Source organism: Schistocerca serialis, chromosome 1 (genome assembly GCF_023864345.2).
Source record: "Schistocerca serialis cubense isolate TAMUIC-IGC-003099 chromosome 1, iqSchSeri2.2, whole genome shotgun sequence".
In the NCBI taxonomy this organism is placed as follows: domain Eukaryota; kingdom Metazoa; phylum Arthropoda; class Insecta; order Orthoptera; family Acrididae; genus Schistocerca; species Schistocerca serialis.
Window position 1 is genome coordinate 650876399 of NC_064638.1, and position 25611 is coordinate 650902009.

The 25611-nt window shown below is 40.7% G+C and overlaps 1 protein-coding gene across 1 annotated transcript in view; it reads right to left on the reverse strand.

The window, feature by feature from the left end:
• LOC126479091 (protein phosphatase 1L) overlaps window positions 1-25611 on the reverse strand; it is an 87968-nt gene that overhangs the window by 24972 nt on the left and 37385 nt on the right. Inside the window, exon 3 of the mRNA XM_050103754.1 lies at window positions 5400-5530. Coding sequence (XP_049959711.1) covers window positions 5400-5530 — 131 coding nt within the window. The remainder of the gene's footprint in view (window positions 1-5399; window positions 5531-25611) is intronic.

The following is a 25611-nucleotide window of genomic DNA, read 5'->3' on the forward strand; positions in this document are numbered from 1 at the left end:
TATCTCCAAATGACTTTTTTCACGTTTGTGTGCAATCTAATTCAAAAACTATATAACTGATCATTACAAAAATTGATAGTGCGATTCTTTATAAAATTACGAATTATATGAACCAACTTCTGGGATGATATAATGATTTTAAGGGTATTTTTCTATGCATAATTAGAGAAAAAAATCGTGAAAATCAAAGTAAATTGTTCCAAAGCTTGCAAAATGTTTCATTTTCAATTATTTTCACCTGCATTGAGGTTCACATTCTTAGAAAGTAAGTTATTATTGTAAAATCAAAACCTTTTTGGTTTTAGATGAAAATTGGAATGGCTACATGGCACACAATTTGAGAACTATGCTCACAACCTTCAGTGGACGTCACAGTGTAAATTTGTAATTTTTGGCTGAAATTATTCCAAAAAATTCACAGAAACTGTTAGAAATATGAAAGAAATTATGTCAAAATTTGATTAAATTCTAATTAATTCTTCCCAGGAAAAAAAAATCACAAAAATCAGTGTCAAACAGCCTCATAATGTTGTTTCCCCCCTTAACCTATATAAGATGTACGACTGCAACTGTGGAAAAATAGGCCACAAAACAAAGAAGACAACATTAATATATATGTTTCAAATATTTAGTAAATTATTGTGTCACGGTTACACAATGTGGCTTGTAGGGCTCCAAATGGTTTATGGGATACTAGGGGTTCCTTTATATCCGCCAAAGGCAGCAGGTACTGCTTTTCAAGTGGCACTTTGTTGGCCTAGTGGCAGGTATTGAACTATTTTGAAAGTACATCAGATGATTTAAATACTTGATACTGTGTGTGTCAGCAACCAAGGACTTTGTGCCTCTTGATGATTGTTGCCTTTCAACATCTCATCTTAAGGGAGAGAAAATAATTTTTCTTGTTCCTCCCATACACATGGTGCAGAAGGAAGCCGAGTCTTGAGGTCGGCGATTTTCAAATAGAAAATTCAGTTGTGAACCTTCCGATTTACAAGAAACACCTGTGTAACAGAAGCTGTTCAGCCTTTTTTAACAAATTTATTAGTATTACTCATCACAGACAAGTGTAATAGGCTTGCAACAACACTATTCAGATTATTAATCTTTCCAGGCATTTAAATGACTTTGGTTTCCTAATAAAGATGTACACACAGCACCAATATATTGTTTTGCAATTGTAACTCTCTTTATGAGAAGAACTAATAAAGTGAGCTATTCTGAATACTGGTAAAAGGATTCTCTTCTTTGAAATGACATTATTTGTCAAACAATGTCCCATGATGATTACTTATTGTTGCTTTGGGTGCTACATTTTTACAATAACAATATTCCAGTTAAAGATTAAAACTTATACAAAATAAGGTCACTTGTTTGGTGTCCAAGAAGGATGTTCTGTATGGTTCTCATGCCATTCCAAAAAGTCTGTACTGGCCGAAGTTCCTTGTTGTTCAAATAACACTTGGTGTTCAAACAACACAAGCTATCTGAAAGAAGTGTTTATGCAAGATAGCCTGCACTGGTTTATACAAGATAGCCTACACTGGTGCAAACTGTGACACAGATACCAGTAATGACTATTTGGGAAAGACAGGAAATACTGTGACAAATTTTGGAAGCATATTTGTGAAGAGGACAGTCATATGCAAGCCCTAATCCCTCCAGTCCTTGCAGGAAAGAGTATCAAAAGCATTTGGTACAGTTCACATGATCAGGAAAGCCAAGTCAAAACTTGAAGGCAACCTACAAATGGGAGAAATGGAGTTTAGCTCAACAAACACTATGGTGAATATTGAATGGAATGACAAAAGAAATATAAATTTTGGACATGTGCGATACAGCCAAAATTATTTCAACTGGGGAATTGGACTAGCATATTTAATTCAATGGAATGTGCTCCCAAATTACAAAATGATACAAGAAAACTCTGTTATCCATACCTTGATACATGTGTTCTAAATTTTCAAGTCCTTTACAAGATACATAAGAGAAATATTACCAAGAAAGAATGGCATTAACACGTCTCAAATCAGATGAGAAAAATCGCATGTGACTTTCAGAAACGCACTTTCCAAGAGCTGCTGAATTTTCACTAAAACAAAATCACGCAGTAAAAAACATGCCAGATGCAACAAGAATAAAAAAAAAACAATAAGAATTGCCTTAGTTCTGTAAACAAAGTGACGTTGGACAGTATGACGATACTTTTTTTGAAATATGTCACTAAAGAATTGAAATGTGCTTTTTTAAAAGTTATCCAGTTCTTGGTCAGAATAACTACATAAGAACCAGGGAAAGTAACTACCTAGTGCAGAAGATGATGCAGTCTGTAGCACGTGAATGCACTCAGAACAGTAGGCAATTACACGCGGAGTGCCAAGTTACACACAACAGTGAAATTATCAAGCATCATAGTGAACAACAAATAACAACACCAAATATACAGAGTTTAAAAATGAATAATATTTTGTGTGTGCAATAGAGCTATAAATGAAAGTGATATTTTACTAAGTAAGTTCATAGTTCCACCAAGGCAACAGCCACAATAAGTTCAAATAATGCATCAAAATGCATGTGCCACAAAATGCCACACATTTAGAAATGAAATTAAAGGTGTACTACTATGCCTACTATGCCTACACAGTTGATTATTTGCACACTAGAGGGTGTAAAACCTGTAACTGATATTGTGACGCAACTCAGTTCTGAGAATACCATACAATAACAGTTTCACAACAACACTGTTGGGTCACAGAGTGTTAAAGAAAGTGTCCAAGAGAATACCCATAGGAGCAATGACATAACAATATTGTAAATAGAAGATTCCATTCATAAATGATAATTTTATAACTGATACTATAGTCCTAGAGCTTAACTATCCAAAGAACATCAGAATGTCACACTACTCCAATATGTGAGGGTAAGTCAAAAAAATCTGTACAACATTTTTCTTGTTTATTATGATGTCAGAACAACAGGGAAACATTCCACGTGGGAAAAATATATCTAAAAACAAAGATGATGTGACTTACCAAACGAAAGTGCTGGCAGGTCGTTGAACCCAACAATTACGTTTGTTATTGTCACTGTTGCATTTCGAAATCTTTCCTGTCATCTTATTTTCTCTTTCTGTTTTGCAAGTAGTTTCACTTTGTATTCACCTTCTCCTCTTTACCGAATCTACCATACAATTTTATCCCGCCTCTCCTTCCCTCTTTCCTGATGAAGCAGCCGTTTGTTGCGAAAGCTTGAATTTTGTGTGTATGTTTGTGTGTCTATCGACCTGCCAGCACTTTCGTTTGGTAAGTCACATCATCTTAGTTTTATATATAATAGAGGGAAACATTCCATGTGGGAAAAATATATCTAAAAACAAAGATGATGAGACTTACCAAACAAAAGTGCTGGCAGGTCGATAGACACACAAACATACACACAAAATTCTAGCTTTCGCAACCAATGGTTGCTTCATCAGGAAAAAGGGAAGGCGAGGGAAAGACGAAAGGATGTGGGTTTTAAGGGAGATGGTAAGGAGTCATCCCAATCCCGGGAGTGGAAAGACTTACCTTAGGGGGTAAAAAGGACGGGTATACACACACACACACATCCATCCACACATCCACAGACACAAGCAGACATGTGTAAAGGCAAAGAGTTTGGGCAGAGATGTCAGTCGAAGCGGAAGTAAAGAGGCAAAGATGTTGTTGAAAGACAGGTGAGGTATGAGCGGCGGCAACTTGAAATTAGCAGAGGTTGAGGCCTGGCAGATTACGAGAAGAGAGGATATACTGAAGGGCAAGTTCCCATCTCCGGAGTTCTGACAGGTTGGTGTTAGTGGAAAGTATCCAGATAACCCGGATGGTGTAACACTGTGCCAAGATGTGCTGGCCGTGCACCAAGGCATGTTTAGCCACAGGGTGATCCTCATTACTAACAAACACTGTCTGCCTGTGTCCATTCATGCGAATGGACAGTTTGTTGCTGGCCATTCCCACATAGAATGCATCACAGTGTAGGCAGGTCAGTTGGTAAATCACGTGGATGCTTTCACACGTGGCTCTGCCTTTGATCGTGTACACCTTCCGGGTTACAGGACTGGAGTAGGTGGTGGTGGGAGGGTGCATGGGACAGGTTTTACACCGGGGGCGGTTACAAGGGTAGGAGCCAGAGAGTAGGGAAGGTGGTTTGGGGATTTCATAGGGATGAACTAAGAGGTTACGAAGGTTAGGTGGACGGCAGAAAGACACTCTTGGTGGAGTGGGGAGGATTTCATGAAGGATGGATCTCATTTCAGGGCAGGATTTGAGGAAGTCGTATCCCTGCTTTGAATGTGGCTTTTCAATGCACTTGGTCCATTGTTTCCAACACGCTCAGAAAAAAAGATGTTCTGCTGAGCACCAAACGACACATGCACTGCTTCCTTCACTGTTCCCTCAGAGGTGAATCAATGGGCTCTTCAACCACCTTTAAGTGAACCGAACAAATGCAAAACATCTGATAACTGATCTCAGTTACCAAGCACATCACACTAACTCTCCAGAACTGCCCCCTGTGTATTCCAAAAAACAGTTAGCATCAATTTCCTGCAGATGGTTGATTCTTTAATTTCTTTTCAGCTGCAGATTTAAGTGTTTCCATTCCATTTTTTGGCATTTGCTCTCTGGTTCAAAGAGTTGAACCCATTTTTCATCTCCAGCAATGATTGATTCATAAAACATTTCAACTTCTTTAACATGGCTATTCAAGTAGCTGCCAACAGGTTCTCACAAGACTGTGCTTGTTCTCTTTATCGAGTTGTTCATTTTACCCATTTTGCACAGACATTATGACAGTTGAGCCTTTTATGAATGATGTTTGCACAACCATGACTAATGTGTATTTGGTCTACAGCTTCATCAGCAGACACTTGTTGGTTATTCAAAAGTAGGCTCCACACTTGCTCAATGTTGGCCATCCTGCTCTTTCCTTGTTCTTCACATTTGTTCAGTCACTTACCAATTGTTCAATCCACTGGGAAACACTACAACATAGTAAAATATTGTTCTTTTATTGTGTTGAGAGTCTTATATCAATTCCAGTTCCTGGTACACTTTCAGACCGCAAAACTGATCAGATAATGCTGTTCTTCATCGATGCAAAAGGAGAATAGCACAGCAATGTTTACTTCACAATAGCACAAAATGAACTGGAGTGACAATGTTGGAAACTGCCACAAGGAAACAGAATGGTGCCACCTAGCAGCTGGTGAGAGCACTAAGTCATGCTGCCAATTTGAAGACGATTAGAATGAAATTGCAGATATTTACTGACTTAACCTCATACTATTACGAAGACAATTTTTTTCTGTATATTACATTATCAAATTAGTAATGCTTTTCAGTATAAATACACATACGTACCTGCTGTGGTTTGTGATCAAAAGACAGTGGTATAGCATTGCCGCGGCTGTCACACATCACTCCCCTTGAATCTCCAACATTTGCTACTACCAACTGATTGCCTTCCAACAAAGCAATCAGAGCGGTAGTACCTGTACACAAAATTTCACTTCAGTAAGGAAAGAAAAGGAACAGGTATGGTCCAACATACATTTTATTTTACCAAAATGACTTCTTACCACTTTGAACGCAGACAAAAGCACAAGCAATAAAATGTTTTACACAAATACATAATCATTTTAGAGATATACATAGAACTTCAATAAACTCTTCTCAGTTTACAAGTTGCGTCACTTCGAACACAAGCTCAAGCTTTTGACAGCTGTCTCCCCCATCACCATCAGGGATTGAATCACTCATAGTCAGGGATGGTATGATGTTATGATTTTATAGATGAAAAAGCAGCATCTTGAAATTTCCCGAGAGCCAAAGTGATGCACATACAGAAGGCAAGTTTGGCAGCTGTCCCTTCGGCCCTCCCCGATAGGTTCCAGACACTGCTTTTGTATCTGTGTAACCAGAACAGCTTGCCAGCCCCAACAGCCAATGATTTTAACTCCTGATGATAATGGTGGAGACAGTTATTGAAAGCTTGTGTGTTTCATTCGATGTGACACAGCTTGTAAACTGAGAAGATTTTATTGAAACATGCCACCATGAAAGACTCGGAGGATACATACATAGAACAGTTTTGTCTAATCATTAGTTCATCCTCTTGCATGGAGAGCACTGCATCGCGTAGTACTGTACCACACTGCTTAGTACACAGAGTGCACTTCACCCAGGACAACAATACCTGAATACTAATCATTTAATTCTATTAATGCATTTTACTATTGACAGCAGCAGTTTCAGTGATGAAGATTGGTTACTTTAATTTCATTTGTACACAGCACAGTAAGAATGATACAGGCTGTTCTAAATAATTTTTTGTTATTGGATTATGACCATGTAATTGAATTTGGCATTGAATACTCATCAGTGGCACTTGGTGGTTCCTAAATATGCTTTCTTCAAATACATACTGGTAAGTGGAAACTATGATTTAAGTGTTGACATGAACTGTTTCCTTGTTCACAACAGATTGACATGCAAGACAGAAGTCTAAATCTTAAGATGACTGGCACAAAAAAAGCAATATGGCTCCGCCTCAAATGTTATATATGCTCTTTGATCTTCGGGCGTATATTTTTTTTTTAAAGAATTAGGATCTGTGCCAATTCCAAGTATATCAATGGATACCTCAGCACAGTATGGCAAGGAAATATATCTGTTAAATACTAACATGAGACTCAGTGACAACGAGTCCATGACAAGAGAAATTATTTTTGAAATACCTTAAGTATACTTTTCTCTATTACCTTCAGGAGTAGACAGGAGTGGGATCACATGTAGCAAGACAAGAGGAGGAGAAGAGTGACTGACAAACCTGTGCTACAAAGCGGTGCTTCAAAAATAAGGGAGACAAAGCCTAAATACCCATTAAGTACAAGATTTAAAAGGAATAAACAAAAGTTAGGAAAAGAAATCACTCACATGCATGTGACTCATACACAGATCTCAGAAACACTCAACAATACAGAAATGTTACTAAATTCCAGGTAAATCCTTCTGCATTCCACAAAATATTTCTTGCTCACACACTTTGGTTAATTTTTTTTACTGCACTGCGTCACCTCAGGGTTTATTACAGACCCATGGTGCCACATTTCACGACAACAAAGAAATAAAACCAGAAAGGAGTAACTGACTCTGTGGAGCTGTAATAGGAGAATATGTCAAATACAACTTTCTTAGGCATGTGTTCTGGCTGGTATAATGCAACCTGCTACAAATTCCTCTCTCACATCAATCTCTTCATTTTAGAGTGGCACTTGCACTATACATACTCAATTATTTGTTGGATGTAATCCAATCCATTTCGGCCTCTACAGTTTTTACTCTCTGCAGCTCCCTCTTGTAGCATGGACGTTATTCCCTCATGTCTTTAACATATGTCCTGTCATCCAGTCCCTTCTTGTTGTCAGCATTTTCCTAATGTTCTGTGGAGAACCTCCTCATTCCTTACCTTATCGCTCCACTTAATTTTAAACATCCATTTACAGCACCACATCTCAATCACTGCCACACGGCAGTGCTCCAAATGCAGTACAGTCTCAGAAATTTATTCATCAAATTAAAATCTATTCTTGATACTAGTACACTCCTTTTGGCCAATAATGCCCTGTTTGCCTGTGCTAGTCTGCTTTTTATGTTCTATTTGCTTCACCCATCTTGTATTATATCAAAATATGGCAAGATTTGTTCAATGAACATACTGGAGGCCAGCACTTTCTTTATCTTCTAATCATTAAATCATCTACATTTATTGAAATTTCAGACATTTCCTGTACAATTTAAGTGGTAATCAACTATTAAACAACTTCTACAATAATAAGCAACAGCTTATTTAAAGACATTCAAGGTCAACTGGTTACTTTAAATCATCTTGAGCTGTATCGGCTCATTTTCTGAGCTGTTACTTGCTTACTGGCATAGTCCGTTTTCCTATTACACCACTGGGTGGCGTTTCAGTCTTCTTGTAGTTGGCTCTCTGTTTACAAGGAGTCGGAGGCCGGTTGTTGATGGGTGGGGGCGGGGCAATGAGACAGAGAAGTCTGTTATGAACAGTGAGCATGCAATCATGGGACCTGATCAGCAGTTGCTTGTCCAAGTGAGTGGCTATTTGTACAGGGCCATGTTCGAGTGGATTGTTGAGCTCCATGCTGTTGTGCCCGACTGGATTTGGGAGTGACCATCTGTTGATGTGGGGCGTCTTGATGATGCTGATTTTCTCTGGTAGCCCTACCTTATTTTTGGGTAAGGCACTTCCATTTATGGATTTCGGCACATGTGCTCCGGTGTTGAACTTGCTCCCATTAGGCTAGTTTGCCCACTTTTCTTCGTCACTCCGTACCATTTGTTTAGTGATCCTTGTGAGTATTGCTTGGGTGTGAAATCTTGTTGTAATATGTTCTAGGGCATCACATATACTACTGACCACTGACATTGTATATTGACCCTGACCCTTAAGCTGGCAATGCCCGACTTATGTATGAATTGTAACATTGGGCATGGTCATGGTGAGCAAAAGCCAGTGGCCCGATGAATGTTGGCTTGTTTTCTGTACTCATGTTGGAAGGTCTTGTTGAGAGCCAGCACTTTTCTTAAAAGAAGGAATTTATTGTTTATTGTTGTATATTTTATTACTACTGTGATCTCGTGCTTAGGTATTAGTGCTCAAGCATTTCTTGCTACTTCTTAAGTTCACAGGTCTTGTGAACAGTTGGCTACTAAATCAAATTGTTATGTTTGGTCATTACTGTTAAATGATTAACTGGTTAATCACCTTTGTTCTAGTTGTGCAGTCACTGTAACACTTAGATTTTGGTTAGTGTCCGGGATAGGGTTTGCATTTGGTATTTTTGTGTTCGGTCTTGAGAATTTTCATACTTTTTATGCTCAGTCCTGGATGAATTATATGCCTGTTTGTTTGCCCTCTGCTTCCCAGGCTGTTTGTAGTGTTGCAACCGTTGGCCCCAGCTTGTTATCCACTACCCGCCGATTCATCAGGTGTGGCTAGTCCACGTCAGCCGTGTGCTTTTGTGCAGTGTGTGTTCTGCCTCCTATTTTGCAGTAGGTACTTGCTACGTCACCTTTCTATAAGTTAAGTGCTTAATCTTTATGGCATTTGGACTTAAGTTTAAATCAAACTGTCTGCTGCCCTAAGTCATCCCAGCCAAGCCTTGGCTCCACCAGCCTTGATTTAAAGATCTTTCAATCCTTTAATTGTAAATTGCTGAATCTGTAAATTTTCAAATCTTTGTTACCTTTCTGTTCCAAAATTGCTCATGACCAAAGGGCACTCCAGATCTTTTTATTGTAGCCCTGAACCTGTAAATTTTAAAATATTGTTGCCTTTCCTGTTTGCAAAACTGCTTATGGCAAAGAGACTCTCCAGATTCATAAAACGCTGAAATTTTGTATCTTAAAAATTTTGTAACTGTTCCTGTTTGAGAAAGCGGTAATGTCCAAATGACTTCAATTGTCAAACGCTGAACTTGTAAAATTTTGAATATTGTTACCTTCCTGTTTGAAAGGTTCCTAATGTCAAAGAGTTCCTCCACTTCTGTTTCTAAATTGCTAGCGTCTTCAAGTTATTTTTAATTGTAATCCTCAACTTGTAATTTTTTTTTAAATAAGGGTCACCTTTCTTGTTTGAAGTTCACTACCTACTGAGTGGTTCTGAAATTGTTATGGTAGTGCTCCTTCCATAATCTGCCTGGTCGAAATTTTATGAGTGCACAAAGAGCTCTTGAGTTGTATTTTTATGAATGTTGGACTTGTTATTATAAAGAGGCATTACTTGTTCTATTAAAAAAAAAAAAAAACTACAACTCCTAAAAGAGGTATATAAACCACCTTGTGTAACTTTTGATAACTTGCCTTAAACTTCCTATTCTTTGAAGTTTTCAGTATATCTTGTCAAATAAAGGTCACCCACTATTGTAAAGCAACAAATGGCATTCCATAAACTCAACCTGCACCTTCCTCCCACCGATTAAGTTATTGTCGTATCCTGGGGCATCTGCCGAGATCTCCCATCTCTTCACAAATTAATCAAGTCAAACACACAGACCTGTACAGCAGACAAATGTTCAATAACTCACAAAGAAGTAAAATATTTCAAATTAAATTTTTTAAGCAGAATTATGTGGAAACTTAGCTACAGATCAACAAGAAAAACAATGACCATCTACATCTACATCACTGTTTTGCAATTCACACTTAAGTGTCTGGTAGAGTGTTCTTCAAACCACCTTCAAACTATTTTTCTACCGTACCACGCATCTTAACAGCATGTGGGAAAAATGAACACTTAAATCTTTCTGCACAAGCTCTGATTTTTCTTATTTTATTATGATAATCATTTCTCTCTATGTAGGGTGGTGACAGTTAAACATTTTCACATTCAGTCACATTCACAGAAGAAATCTGGTAACTGAAATTTCATGAAAAGATCTCTCTACAACGAAGAATGCCATTTATTTATTTATTTATTTATTTATTTTTAATAAATCCCACTCCAACTCGCTCATCATATCCGTGACACTCTCTCCCCTATTTCACAATAGCACAAAACGAACTAGTGTCCTCTGGACTTTTTTGATGTTCTCCATCAATCCTATCTGATAAGGACCTCATACCACAAAGCAGTACTCTAGCAGAGGAGGGACAGGTGTAGTGTAGGCAGTCTCTTTAGAAAACTTGTTGCATCTTCTAAGTATTCTGCCTATAAATGGAGTATTGGGTTTGCCTTCGCCACAACATTATCTATGACACTGATCCAATATAAGCTGTACATAATTGTAATTCCTACGTGTTTAGTCGTATGGTTTAGCGTGTAACTGAAATTTAACAGCTCTCTTTTCGTACTCATGTGGATGACTCCACACTTTTCCTTATTAGGGAGCAATGTGCTCAGCAGTTTGGTCCCATAAGAACTTACCACAAATTTCCAAAGAAATTTTCCTTATTCAGAGAGAGACAACTGCCACTTTTTGTACATAGAGGTATCACGTCCAAGTCATTTTGCAACTGATTTTGATGTTCTGACAACTTTACAAGAGGCTAAATGACAGTATCATCTGAATCGTTAACACTCCCTTGGGAACGCTCGATAACACTTCTGTTCTAATCAGTGACTTTTCATCAATTACTATGTACTGTGACCTTTCTGACAGGAAATCATGAATCCAGTCACACAACTGAAGCAATACTCCATAGGCACCAAATTTGGTTAGGTGTATCCTGCGAGGAACAATGTCAAAAACGTTCTGGAAATCTAAAAATATGGGATCAATTTTAGATCCCCTGTTGATAGCACCCATTACTTCATCCAAATAAAGAGCTAGTTATGATTCGCACGAAATATATTTTCTGAAACCATGCTGACTATGTATCAATACACCATTACCTTCAAGGTATTTCATAGTGTTCGAACACAGTGTATGTTCCAAAATCCTAATGAAAATTGATGTCACTTATACAGGTCCAAATTCACAAGATTACTCCTATCTCCTTTCTTGAATACTGGTGTGACATGTGCAGCTTTCCAGTCTTTTGCTATGGATCTTTTGTCGAGTGAGTGGTCGTATATGATTGCTAAGTCTGGGGCTGTTGTGTCAGTATACTCAGAAAGAAAGCTAACTGGTATGCAATCTGGACCAGAAGACTTACTCTTATTAAGTGCTTTAAGCTGATTCGCTACACCAAAGATATCAATGTCTAAGATAGTCATGTAAGCTCTTGTTCTTGATTCTAATTCTGGAATATTCACTTTATATTCTTTGGTGAAGGAATTTCAGAAAAATATATATATATATATGTGTGTGTGTGTGTGTGTGTGTGTGTGTGTGTGTGTGTGTGTGTGTGTGTGTGTGTGTGTGTGTGGAGGGGGGGGGGCAGGGGTGGTTAAAGTTATCAGTGCCCTTATGAACTTAGTAAAAACAGATGTGGTTAAAGCACTGGAAATGTGAGAAAAGATTTAAGAGCCTATCTGAGATAAAATCGCATTCACTCTCACCCATGATCACATGCACAATCATACTAGCTCACAGAAAGGAAGATGGCGTTTAAAGTGTTCAGAAGTTCTAAAATCATCAAGTAAAACCAAGGACGACAATAGGAAACTAAAATACACATATATTCACAGGAAACTTACAAAGAACATGGATGAACCAGCCATCCTGATAACACATTTAAAACATTGCCCTAAAATTTTAGGGGACAAGTTGAACAATTCACAAAATTTTACATCATAGCACATTCTTTTGACTGTCAGCTAAAATAGAGGGCAATCTAAATGATTAATGGAAAATCTCATACAAATATGTGAAACAAATTCTAACAAACTATGCCTCCATCTTTGCTACCCTCCCTGGTTACCTTTCCCCTGTTGCTTCATAACCTGGGTTGTGAGTAATTGAATCCACTTTCCCTTCTTCCCCCTTTTTCCCCTCTATCCTCCCTGACGAAGAAACAAAGTTCCAAAAGCTAGGAACATAAATTTTCTGCTCTGTTTTGTGTATCTATTGGCTATACTGAGCTGAGGTGAGTACTGGACAGCCCGTTTGTTAAAACAGACGGCAAGTTTGTCAGCAAATGAGCTGCCACCCTTTAGTCTCAAAATAAAACGCAGTGTAGTAAAATGTGGTACACTGTGATATGTACATCACAAGCATCTCACACTGGAGGGTCATCTTGCTGGACAAAGAAGCCTTGCATCATAGGGCAGTGGCCTATGAAAAGATGAGTAAGGAGGGCCTCATTCCACCTGTGTGGCTGGAAGGAGGTATGCCATGGTCGCATTGTAGACTTTACAAGACTCCGCTTATTGTCTGTCACTTCCAGTCAATCTTCTTCACATCAATGCATGACTCTGTGCTTCAGCAGTTAGGTGAGAGTGTGCAAGAGGTTAGTACACTGAACTAACTGAGGATTATGACTTGTCTTCTTGGCTGCTACATCTGCCCTTTCATTTCCTGCAGTACCCATGTGCCATGTCACCCAGCAGAAGACACTTCCTTTCCCAGGTTTTGTAGTTCAAGGAAGTTGTCCTGGATATTCTTGACTACTTTATCTGCTTCGTACACATGTTGTAGAAAGTGAAGAGCACTCAGAGAATCAGGACAGACAAGGAATTTAGAAACTGAAACATTTCTCCTCAGCTCCAGAGCCTGCAAGATTGCATATCATTGCATGTCAAAGATAATACGGTCTTGAGGCAGTGGGATCTTGAAGACACAATCAGGAGAAAACAACAGAGCAACTAACAGATCCATCCATAAATACTACTACTGGGTAGTGATGCTCAGATAAAATGTCACAAAACTATCTATTAAAAACATATGCAGGAGTGCAATCTGTCCTGCACTGCACTATATCTAAAATCACTCTGGGCCTCTCCAGTAACCAGGGTGGCAGGTGGTTAAAAATGTAGGTTTTGGACTGTATTTGCTCCACATCAACTGACTCCAGCACGTGCTGCATGCAGAGCCCTGATGCACCACGAGGAGCTGCCACCAGACAGTGAAAGGCGATTCCCCAGCTTAAGTACAGAGACTGGATAAAGGGCTGGTCCTGTAAGCACCTGTGACTAGTCTAACCCTCTCATGGCGAATAGCTCCAGTAATCTTCAGATAAGAGGGCCTCACATACCTAAATACCGTGCTCCAGTCCAGCCATGATCACACAAAAGTGCCATAAAACTGGAGCAGATGCATCCTGTCCACTCCCCAAGACCTGTGGCTACAACACTTCAAGATGTTCCGTGACTTCTGTCTTCTGGCTTTCAGTTCTTTCAGGTATGATAATCACAACAATTTGGAGTCAAAAATAAGGCCTAGAAACCTCACTGAGTCTATAAACTGAGAATGGTGTCCCTCATATGCAAATCAGGTAAATTAACAATATGACAAAAATGATTACAATGAACACATACAAGTTTTTCTTCAGAAAACTGAAAACCCATCTTAGAAGCTCAGTCCTCTAACCTCTGCACTGTAAGTTGCAACTGATGAAGTGCAGTGACAACACTGGAGGTGGAACAAAAAACTGCACAATCGTTCACAAATAGAGAGAACTGAATGGGGCTCTTCACCGTAGATGTGGTACTGTTTATGGCTATGGCAAGGAGAGTGACACTTAACACACTGCCCTGTGGAACACCATTCTCCTGCTCAAAACGATCCGACACCATGTCAACAACTCAGGACTAAAAAAAGGAAGGACCATAAGAAGATGGAACTATGGCCATAAAATCCCCATTGGTGGAGCTGCTCTAGAATTGTGTGTCTCCAAGTACTGTCATACGCTTTCCTGATGCCAAAGATCATACTGATGGTTATGTAGCCTGATACATAGCTCACTCTAGCGGGGTCAGGTGTTGGCAGTGGCCTGAAACCTCCTGAACACACACTGAGAGCTATGAAGGAGTTGCCTGGTCTCTAACATCCAGATGAGATGATGGTTAACCATTCACTGTAGGGTCTTTCCTACACAGCTCGTTAAGGTGATGTTCCAGTAACTACTGCGATAAATTCAGTCCTCTCTTGGCTTGTGGAAAGGTATCAAAATGGCCTCTCTCCACTAGCTGGGAATGTGAGCTTTCTGCCAACAAATTAAAACATTCAAGGAGTATTTCCTTTGAAAATGCCTGCAATTGTTGAAGTGTGCTGGATTTGGTTGTGACCGGTTGCAGTATCGCGAGCCTGAGGCAGTGCCGTATGCAATTCCACGTGAATAAAGGGCAGTTGTAAGACTCAGAATTGTTGGATCTGAAGTCCAACTGGATCCTCTCTACAGTCGCATGGTAGCAATGGAATGCCAGTTCTTGGTTGGTATTTGCTGTAGTCGTTGAAAATGCTCTGCTGTTATCTGAGTGATGTATCTGGGCATCATTTGGAGACAACCTTCTCTCAGCACTGCTGCTACTGGTAAGAGGGGCGTTTGAAAAGTCCGTGAAAAATCCGAGAGATAGCACCACTGGTGCGAATCAAGGAAATAATGCACACCAAGTTTCAGCCATATTGGTCTATTTCTTTGTGTTTGGCATGTGTGTGAATCAAGGAAGTCGAGTGATTGTCAAAAAATGGACGAAAACGAATTTCGTGTGGTGATGAAACATTACTTTGTGAAAGGCAAAACGACTCAGGAGATTAAACACAAGCTGACTCTGCACCTTTGATTAGAACAGTTTATAAGTGGTTTCAAAATTTTCGGAGTGGCCATATGGGCACAAGTGATGCTGAACGTTCTGAACTCCCTGTGGGAGGTTACGACTCGAGAAATCATTGATAAATCCATGATATGGTGATGGATGACAGAAGAGTTAAGGTGCGTGAGACTGCTAATGCTGTGGGCATCTCAAATGAACGAGTACTTTACATTTTGCATTACTGGAAAGCTATCTGCAAGATGGGTTCTGCGATTGCTCACGCTTGATCAAAAACAGAATCGTGTGAAGTGTTGCAAGGATGGTTTGCAGCTGTTCAGGACCTTAAGCATCGTTTCATCACTATGGATGAAACATGGATACATTACTATACTGTTGAAACCAAAGAACAATCTAAACAATGGGTTAGCAAGAGAGAATCTACACCAAAAAAGGCGAAGACCATTCCTTCGGCCGGAGAGGTTATGGCGATTGTCTCTTGGGATTCGCAAGAGATAATCCTCATTGATTATCTGGAAAAGGGTAAAACTATTACAGGTGCATATTATTCATTGTTACTGGACTGTTCGAAAACCGAGCTACAAGAAAAACACAGGCGTTTGGACTGCAAAAAGTCCTTTTCCATCACGACAGTGCACCAGCACACCCCTCAGCAGTTGTTGTCACGAAATTAATGGAAATAGGATTCCTACTCATATCACATCCCCCCTATTCTCCAGACTTGGCTCCCTCAGACTACTATTTGTTTCCAAATTTGAAGAAAAGGCCGGCAGGACAAAGATTTTATTCAAACGAGGAGGTGATTGCAGCAACTAATAGCTATTTTTCAGACTTGGACAATTCCTATTATTCGGAAGGGATCAATAAATTAGAACAGCTTTGGGTGATGTGTATAAGTCTAAAAGGAGACTATGTCGAAGAATAAAAAAGGTTTACCCTAAACACGTAAGTAGTTTTTGTTTTTGCACGGACTTTTCAAATGCCCCTGATGACCTCCCATACTATTGTAGAAAAAGTGGAATGGTTGAGAGAGTCCAGGAACGCTTTCCATGACTTTTATTGCTTTCCTTAATAACACGTTGAGCTTGGCTCTTGTGACTCTAAAGGATGCAAGATGGTCTGCTATTGGGCAGCATTTTAGACCTTCTGGTGACAGACAGACCCGAACTATTTGAAACAGTTAACGCAGAACAGGGAATCAGCGAGCATAAAGCGGTTACTGCATCAATGATTTCAGCCATAAATAGAAATAATAAAAAAGGTAGGAAGATTTTTCTGTTTAGCAAAAGTGACAAAAAGTGACAGAGTACCTGATAGCTCAACACAAAAGTTTTGTCTCAAGTACAGATAGTGTTGAGGATCAATGGACAAAGTTCAAAACCATTGTACAATATGCGTTAGATGAGTATGTGCCAAGCAAGATCGTAAGAGATGGAAAAGCAAGATCGTAAGAGATGGAAAAGAGCCACCGTGGTACAACAACCGAGTTAGGAAACTGCTGCGGAAGCAAAGGGAACTTCACAGCACACATAAACATAGCCAAAGCCTTGCAGACAAACAAAAATTACGCGAAGCGAAATGTAGTGTGAGGAGGGCTACGCAAGAGACGTTCAATGAATTCGAAAGTAAAGTTCTATGTACTGACTTGGCAGAAAATCCTAAGAAATTTTGGTCTTATGTCAAAGCGGTAGGTGGATCAAAACAAAATGTGCAGACACTTTGTAACCAAAATGGTACTGAAACAGAAGATGACAGACTAAAGGCCGAAATACTAAATGCCTTTTTCCAAAGCTGTTTCACAGAGGAAGACTGCACTGTAGTCCCTTCTCTAGATTGTCGCACAGATGACAAAATGGTAGATATCGAAATAGACGACAGAGGTATAGAGAAACAATTAACATCGCTCAAAAGAGGAAAGGCCGCTGGACCTGATGGGATACCAGTTCGATTTTACACAGAGTACGCAAAGGAACTTGCCCCCCTTCTTGCAGCGGTGTACCGTAGGTCTCTAGAAGAGCATAGTGTTCCAAAGGATTGGAAAAGGGCACAGGTCATACCCGTTTTCAAGAAGGGACGTCGAACAGATGTGCAGAAGTATAGACCTATATCTCTAACGTCGATCAGTTGTAGAATTTTGGAACACATATTATGTTCGAGTATAATGACTTTTCTGGAGACTAGAAATCTACTCTGTAGGAATCAGCATGGGTTTCGAAAAAGACGGTTGTGTGAAACCCAGCTCGCGCTATTCGTCCACAAGACTCAAAGGGCCATAGACACGGGTTCACAGGTAGATGCCGTGTTTCTTGACTTCCGCAAGGCATTCGATACAGTTCCCCACAGTCGTTTAATGAACAAAGTAAGAGCATATGGACTATCAGACCAATTGTGTGATTGGATGGAAGAGTTCCTATATAACAGAACGCAGCATGTCATTCTCAATGGAGAGAAGTCTTCCAAAGTAAGAGTGATTTCAGGTGAGCCGCAGGGGAGTGTCATAGGATCGTTGCTATTCACAATATACATAAATGACCTTGCGGATGACATCGGAAGTTCACTGAGGCTTTTTGCAGATGATGCTGTGGTGTATCAAGAGGTTGTAACAATGGAAAATTGTACTGAAATGCAGGAGGATCTGCAGCGAATTGACGCATGGTGCAGGGAATGGCAATTGAATCTCAATGTAGACAAGTGTAATGTGCTGCAAATACATACAGGGTTACTACAAGTGATTGAAGCGATTTCACAGCTCTACAATAACTTTATTATTTGAGATATTTTCACAATGCTTTGGACACACATACAAAAACTCAAAAAGTTTTTTTAGGCATTCACAAATGTTCGATATGTGCTCCTTTAGTGATTCGGCAGACATCAAGCCGATAATCAAGTTCCTCCCACACTCGGCGCAGCATGTCCCCATCAATGAGTTCGAAAGCATCGTTGATGCGAGCTCGCAGTCCTGGCACGTTTCTTGGTAGAGGAGGTTTAAACACTGAATCTTTCACATAATCCCACAGAAAGAAATCGCATGGGGTTAAGTCGGGAGAGCGTGGAGGCCATGACATGAATTGCTGATCATGATCTCCACCACGACCAATCCATCGGTTTTCCAATCTCCTGTTTAAGAAATGCCGAACATCATGATGGAAGTGCGGTGGAGCAGCATCCTGTTGAAAGATGAAGTCGGCGCTGTCGGTCTCCAGTTGTGGCATGAGCCAATTTTCCAGCATGTCCAGATACACGTGTCCTGTAACGTTTTTTTCGCAGAAGAAAAAGGGGCCGTAAACTTTAAACCGTAAGATTGCACAAAACACATTAACTTTTGGTGAATTGCGAATTTGCTGGACGAATGCGTGAGGATTCTCTACCGCCCAGATTCGCACATTGTGTCTGTTCACTTCGCCATTAAGAAAAAATGTTGCTTCATCACTAAAAACAAGTTTCACACTGAACACATCCTCTTCCATGAGCTGTTGCAACCGCGCCGAAAATTCAAAGCATTTGACTTTGTCATCGGGTGTCAGGGCTTGTAGCAATTGTAAACGGTAAGGCTTCTGCTTTAGCCTTTTCCGTAAGATTTTCCAAACTGTCGGCTGTGGTACGTTTAGCTCCCTGCTTGCTTTATTCGTCGACTTCCGCGGGCTACGCGTGAAATTTGCCCGCACGCGTTCAACCGTTTCTTCGCTCACTGCAGGCCGACCCGTTGATTTCTCCTTACAGAGGCATCCAGAAGCTTTAAACTGCGCATACTATCGCCGAATGGAGTTAGCAGTTGGTGGATCTTTGTTGAACTTCGTCCTGAAGTGTCGTTGCACTGTTATGACTGGCTGATGTGAGTGCATTTCAAGCACGACATACGCTTTCTCGGCTCCTGTTGCCATTTTGTCTCACTGCACTCTCGAGCGCTCTGGCGGCAGAAACCTGAAGTGCGGCTTCAGCCGAACAAAACTTTATGAGTTTTTCTACGTATTTGTAATGTGTCATGACCATATGTCAATGAATGGAGCTACAGTGAATTTATGAAATCGCTTCAATCATTTGTAATAGCCCTGTAGAAAGATAGTTCCCTTATTTAGCTACAAAATAGCAGGTCAGCAACTGGAAGCAGTTAATTCCATAAATTATCTGGGAGTACGCATTAGGAGTGATTTAAAATGGAATGATCATATAAAGTTGATCGTCGGTAAAGCAGATGCCAGACTGAGATTCATTGGAAGAATCCTAAGGAAATGCAATCCGAAAACAGAGGAAGTAGGTTACAGTACGCTTGTTCGCCCACTGCTTGAATACTGCTCAGCAGTGTGGGATCCGTACCAGATAGAAGAGATAGAGAAGATCCAACGGAGAGCAGCGCGCTTCGTTACAGGATCATTTAGTAATCGCGAAAGCGTTACGGAGATGATAGATAAACTCCAGTGGAAGACTCTACAGAAGAGACGCTCAGTAGCTCGGTACGGGCTTTTGTTAAAGTTTAGAGAACATACCTTTACCGAAGAGTCAAGCAGTATATTGCTCCATCCTACGTATATCTCGCGAAGAGACCATGAGGATAAAATCAGAGATTAGAGCCCACACAGAAGCATACAGACAATCCTTCTTTCCACAAACAATACGAGACTGGAATAGAAGGGAGAACCGATAGAGGTACTCAGGGTACCCTCCGCCACACACTGTCAGGTGGCTTGCGGAGTGTAGATGTAGATTTAAACTGTCATTGTGCCGCACACCTGACCCAGATTGCTGAGAAGCATTCATTGGTCCACCAAGATACAGATTGCCTCCTCAGATGATCTGAGGACTTTGGGATGGATAAATCTGCAGCATGACAGGTCACTCATATGATGTGGTCCACCCACTGGACACTGCCTTAGTGTTCGCAGCCAGCTGGCTGAACAGCGTCCAGTTAGTTCCACTGACCACCCATTTTGGTGACTTCCTGTGTAGTAATACTCCATATGGTTGGGGAATTGACAGTGGGAAGTGGTCACTGGAATGAAAGTCATCAGTTGCTTCACACTCAGCAGAATCTGCAAGTGCTGGAAAGCAGCAAGAGGGGTCGATAGGTGAGGATGATCTTGTAGCCGCTAAGAAATGAGTAGGATTGCACATTTTGAGAATGCACAGCTCCTAAAACAGCTCTCCAAAACCTCCCCCAGGGCGAGTTGAGTCTGAGCTCCATAACACACTACAGACACTAAAAACTCATCAAGCAGGAGAAATAGGTTGAGAGAGGGGGGGGAAGCAGTTTTTCTATAAGACCTGTGACAGCTTCGGAGTTTATTGCATCTTGTGAAGGTAAATACAGTGAGCAAACAGTGATCCTCTGACACATACGAATTTCAACTGCAACTGCTTGCAGGTCAGTAGCCAGGGGGAGGCAGAAGAGAGGTGGGAATTACTGACAAACACAGCAACCCCTCCCTTGGCTCTTCCCTGAGCAAGATCATCCTTGTGATGGAGGGTATAGCCCCATAGTAATGAGTGCATCAGACACTTTAAAATTCATTTCCTGCAAACTCAAGTACAGGGGGTGTTCCTGTGCTACGAGTTTCAGTTCCTCCACATGTCTCCTGAACCGATTAATGTTACACTGTAGTATGAGAGCTATTATCATGGTGGTTGAACTTTCACCATTTCTTTTTGCTGGCAAGTAGAGCCCACAATAGGTGGAGGCTCGGTCTTGGTGAGATAAATGCTCTCCGCCAACAACAAGGTCCATCAGCTTGAAAGACAAACAATAAGAGACGTCAGGTAGAAAGAAGTTAATATTGTTGGACTGTTACTTTCCATCTTAGTCAGTGACTGATGCTTTGCCTTTTATTTTTTGGCCGGGGAGGTTTAGGAGCCACAACTGAGGCAGTAGTAGTGGCACCACTGGATGGTGGATCAGACTGAACCTTTGGAGGGGCAGGGAGCTCAGTGACGTTTGCAACCACACCCTTTCTGATATTTTATATTCTTCGAAGTAACTGCAGCAGCACAAGTGCACTGACATAGGCAGGTACCAGTGCTGACACTAGCAACCTCTGTTTGTGCAACAGAATTTCTTTTCTAAACAGGTTTTTAAAGAGCTGAAGTAAATGAGATAGCGATCACAGGGGGAGGGGGGGGGGGGGGGGGCGGCATGACCTTATACATCTCTTTGGCCTCAACATACAGGATGCACTTTGTAGTTTTAAGCTCTTGTATCTTCTGTTCTTCAAAATATACGCTGCAGTCCCTACTCCACACAGGGTCACCTCCAGAGAAATTCACACATTTCAAAGCAGATGAATGAACATCTCCTTCGTGGGCGGCCTTATTACATTTGCCACAAGTGGCTTTTCGCTTACAGCCTAAAGTGGTGGGTTTGGGACATAGGGCCTCATGTGTAAGTGAAGCAAACCTGCCTTGGCATTATCTAGGAGTTTTGTGCTACTGAACATAAAGATGGAGAAGTTGGATATTACCAGATCCCCATCCATCCTCTTCATGATATCTTGAGCACCATGCGTCTTCCAATTCTGCTTTGGGAATGTTCACTAGATCTCTGCAAGTAACAACTCATTTGCTGCAATTCAAGGTAGTGTGTAGCCCAGTTTCAATGGCATACTCTTCAAGGCTTTTCACTTTCTGCAGGTTTGTCACTTGTTGGGAACTAGAGGTTTTGACCAACCGTGTCCCACTGTGTGACCACTTAACAGATTTTAATTTACCTGCTATACCCTCTAAACCCTTCTGAATACAGAAAGGGGAGACTTTCTTAAAACTTGCCTCTTTTTGTTTTAACTCTAAAAAACACATTCTGACCCACAGCACGCATTCTGTTACTAAAACCTGAAGTATTCAGAATCTGGAGGACTCATTACACAAGGCCTCTTGAGAGATTGTGTGCCGACACCTACCAGTGACCCATCCATTTCGCTGGAAGGTAGAGAGAAAATTTCGAAGGTTCCATCTTGGTCCTACAAACAACTAGGAAAATTAGTCCAATCGGACTGAACCCCGTTTGCTTGAGCAACCCCTATACAATGAAGGTGCAGCAGATTCCCCAACAGTTGCCCGCTAACAAACGTTTCACCTAAACAACCATGCATCTCATTAAAACACAGATACCTTAGGACTGGTTTATTTTTATTTTTAAAGAGGTTTTTACCATCCTTGCGATCAAGCCCCAATCCTTGTGGCACACAACATTCCACCACTGCGCCATATAGTTGTTGCTGAAGCATGCCCAGAGCTTACTTTGACAGAGGACTGGCAATGCTTACCAGTCTCAGCTCAGTAATCCTAGGTTTGCCAAGCCTGAACCCAGAAAATGAATTCTGAGCCCCTGAGGGTCTGTGTTTAACAACTCTGCTTCAGTGGCGCTGTCATTACACCTAGTAGTCATTGGTATCATGCGGTGAAAGTATTGATGTGACTTGTAGTTTACAAATGACCAGAATCTCTATGGATTTTCTGTCAGATTTCAAGACAGATTTTCCTTGTGGAAGCTTTTAAAAGCATCTCCCACTGAAGTCCACACTAAGGTTCAAGCATTAGTGAAATTTGCCCATCTTGGTGATTTTGTGTTTTTTTAGCATGTTTTTTCGTTACTTCTGCAACAGTGTTCTGTCCTTTTTTGTGAAGCATAGGCGATCAGTACCATCATTTATTAATGTATTCAGTTTAATTCTCTCAACTGCCTAATATATTATTTCTTTAAAGTCAAGCCACATATGGTCTACACCTACATACTTAGCTGAGAGAAGTGGAGACTGTCTCTTAGGAAGGAGTCAAGCAAATTTTATCTGATTTTTTTAAATAGCTATATCTTACATTTACTTTTGGTGGATTTAAATGTTGTGGTTATAAGTCTCATTACAACGAACTTGTGGTCACTAACCCCTGTACCTGTCATGATGCTCACTATTTGTTCAGGATTATTTGTCACTAAGAGGTCAGTATGTCTTCATAACTATTCACACTTCAAGCAGGCTCCTTAACTAAATGCTCACAATAATTTTCAAAGAAAGCATTTAGTAGAATTTCTGATGATGTTTACTTAACACCAGCTTGGAACATGTATTTTGGCCACCACCAACTGTAATTATACGAGAGCCGTTCAGAAAGTAACCTCCAGTTGATTTAAAAAAATACACCAAGTTAAATAAAAATATTTTAATATATACATCTTACAACTACATCTTTGCACTATTTTTCTACATAGTCTCCATAGCGATTGAGGCACTTATCGTATCTCTTCACAAGCTTTGAAATTTCTTCTGCATAAAAATCACCCGCTTGTGCCTGGAGCCAGCTTGTGACCGCATCTTTGAGCTCTTCGTCGTCATCAAACCGCTGTGACCCGAGCCATTTCTTCAAATGCATGAAGAGGTGATAATCACTTGGCGCCAGGTCTGGGCTGTAAGGTGGATGGTTGATAACGTCCCACTTGAAGGACTCAAGAAGGGCCGTTGTTCTGCGAGCAGAGTGAGGACGGGCGTTATCGTGCAAAAAAACGATACCGGAAGTCAGCATACCACGGCGTTTGTTCTGTATAGCCCGTCGTAACTTTTTTATTGTTTCACAGTACACGTCTTGATTAATGGTCGTACCACGTTCCATGAATTCAACCAACAACACCCCTTTGGCATCCCAAAACACCGTTGCCATCAGTTTTCTGGCAGAAAAATCTAGGCTTTTCTTGGTTTGGTAGGCGAATTTGAATGTGCCCACATCTTTGATTGTTCTTTTGTCTCAGGGTTCACGTACTTAATCCCGGTTTCGTCACCGGTCACGATTCTGTTTAACAATGGTTCTCCTTCGTCCTCATAACGTGGCAGAAAGTCTAATGCAGAGGTCATTCTTTGAGTTTTGTGGTGGTCGGTAAGAATTTTGGGCACCCATCGTGCACAGAACTTACGGTAACCCAATCTTGCTGTCACTATCTCGGACAAGAGAGTCTTAGAAATCTGTGGAAAACCAGTAGACAACTCCGACATTGAGAAACGTCGATTTTCACGAACTTTTGCATCAACTGTCTGAACGAGTTCGTCAGTCACCAATGATGGTCTACCACTCCTCTCTTCATCATGAACGTTTTCTCGTCCACTTTTAAATAAACGTACCCATTCATGGACAACTCTTTCACTCATAACTCTTGGTCCGTACACGGCACAAAGCTCACAATGAATAGCTGCTGCAGAATATCCTTTGGCTGTAAAAAACCTTATGACAGCACGCACTTCACATTTGGCGGGGTTTTCTATTGCAGCACATATTTCAAACTGCCACAAAAACTAAACTAGCGCAGGTACGACGTTCACTCGACCACGGCTTGATGCCGACTGACCTGTTGAGTGCGTGAACGCACAGATGGCGTCGCTACTCCCCCCACAACCCGCACTGTGACCAATCGGAGGTTACTTTCTGAACCGCCCTCGTACAAGTGGGGGTACCTATTTGAGATGACACTCAAGTTTTCTTTGAACTGTTCAGAAAACTGAATCATATGAGTTGTTATTAATTTATTCCAGTTGTCAATATAACCATTACCCATACTAACCCACAGGAATTAGCGACTTTAATTTCACAAGGTAAATGACCTCTAACAGCAACAAATACACTGCCTCCAATTGTATATAATCTATTCTTTCTGAACACCATTAGGTCATTTGTGAAAATTTCAACTGAACTTATTTTTGGCTTTAGCAAGCTTTTGGTACCTATAAGAATATTAGCTTCAGTGCTTTCTGTTAGCACCTAGACTTCTGGTATTTATAAGCACTACTTTGCATCAAACACAACACATCATCTCATTGTGGCATTATTAATTATGTCATCCAATAATGTAGTTTTAATCTGATTGATTGGTGCAGATAACATATATACGATGTCTGCCTTTCAGACAGACTGTATACCATTTGTCATACTTCTCTTCATTATTGGTCTCCATAATTCTGAACTGGAGGTAGTTGGCTTTGGCCAATCGTGTTTTTTGTCCAGCCATTGTCAACCTTCCAGAACTAGCAATACCAATTTTGTATGTAGTGCTTACAGATACTTTGTTTCAAAACAAGTGATGAAACAATTCCAGGCGCAACATGGGCTTTTCTTGAAACTCCTCAGGGAAGAGATTTACAACACAAAGCACACCAGGGGTGCAGGGGTGTCCTTGTGATCCTTATAATAGTCTAGGGGGGGGGGGGCTGAGGGGGGGGGGAGGGGGGGGGAAGGTACAGAATATTTTGGAAGACGAATGGTGACTTGGTAAGTAGCCATAAAAAATTAGATTCTGTCCCTATTAACAACCTGCATAATACTAACTTTTAAATCTTTTCATGAAATAAAAACACAGACTAAACTATATAAACTATAGTTTTTCCTTTCCTTCAGACTGCAGGGAGGGGGATGTGCAGCCCCCTCTCCCCT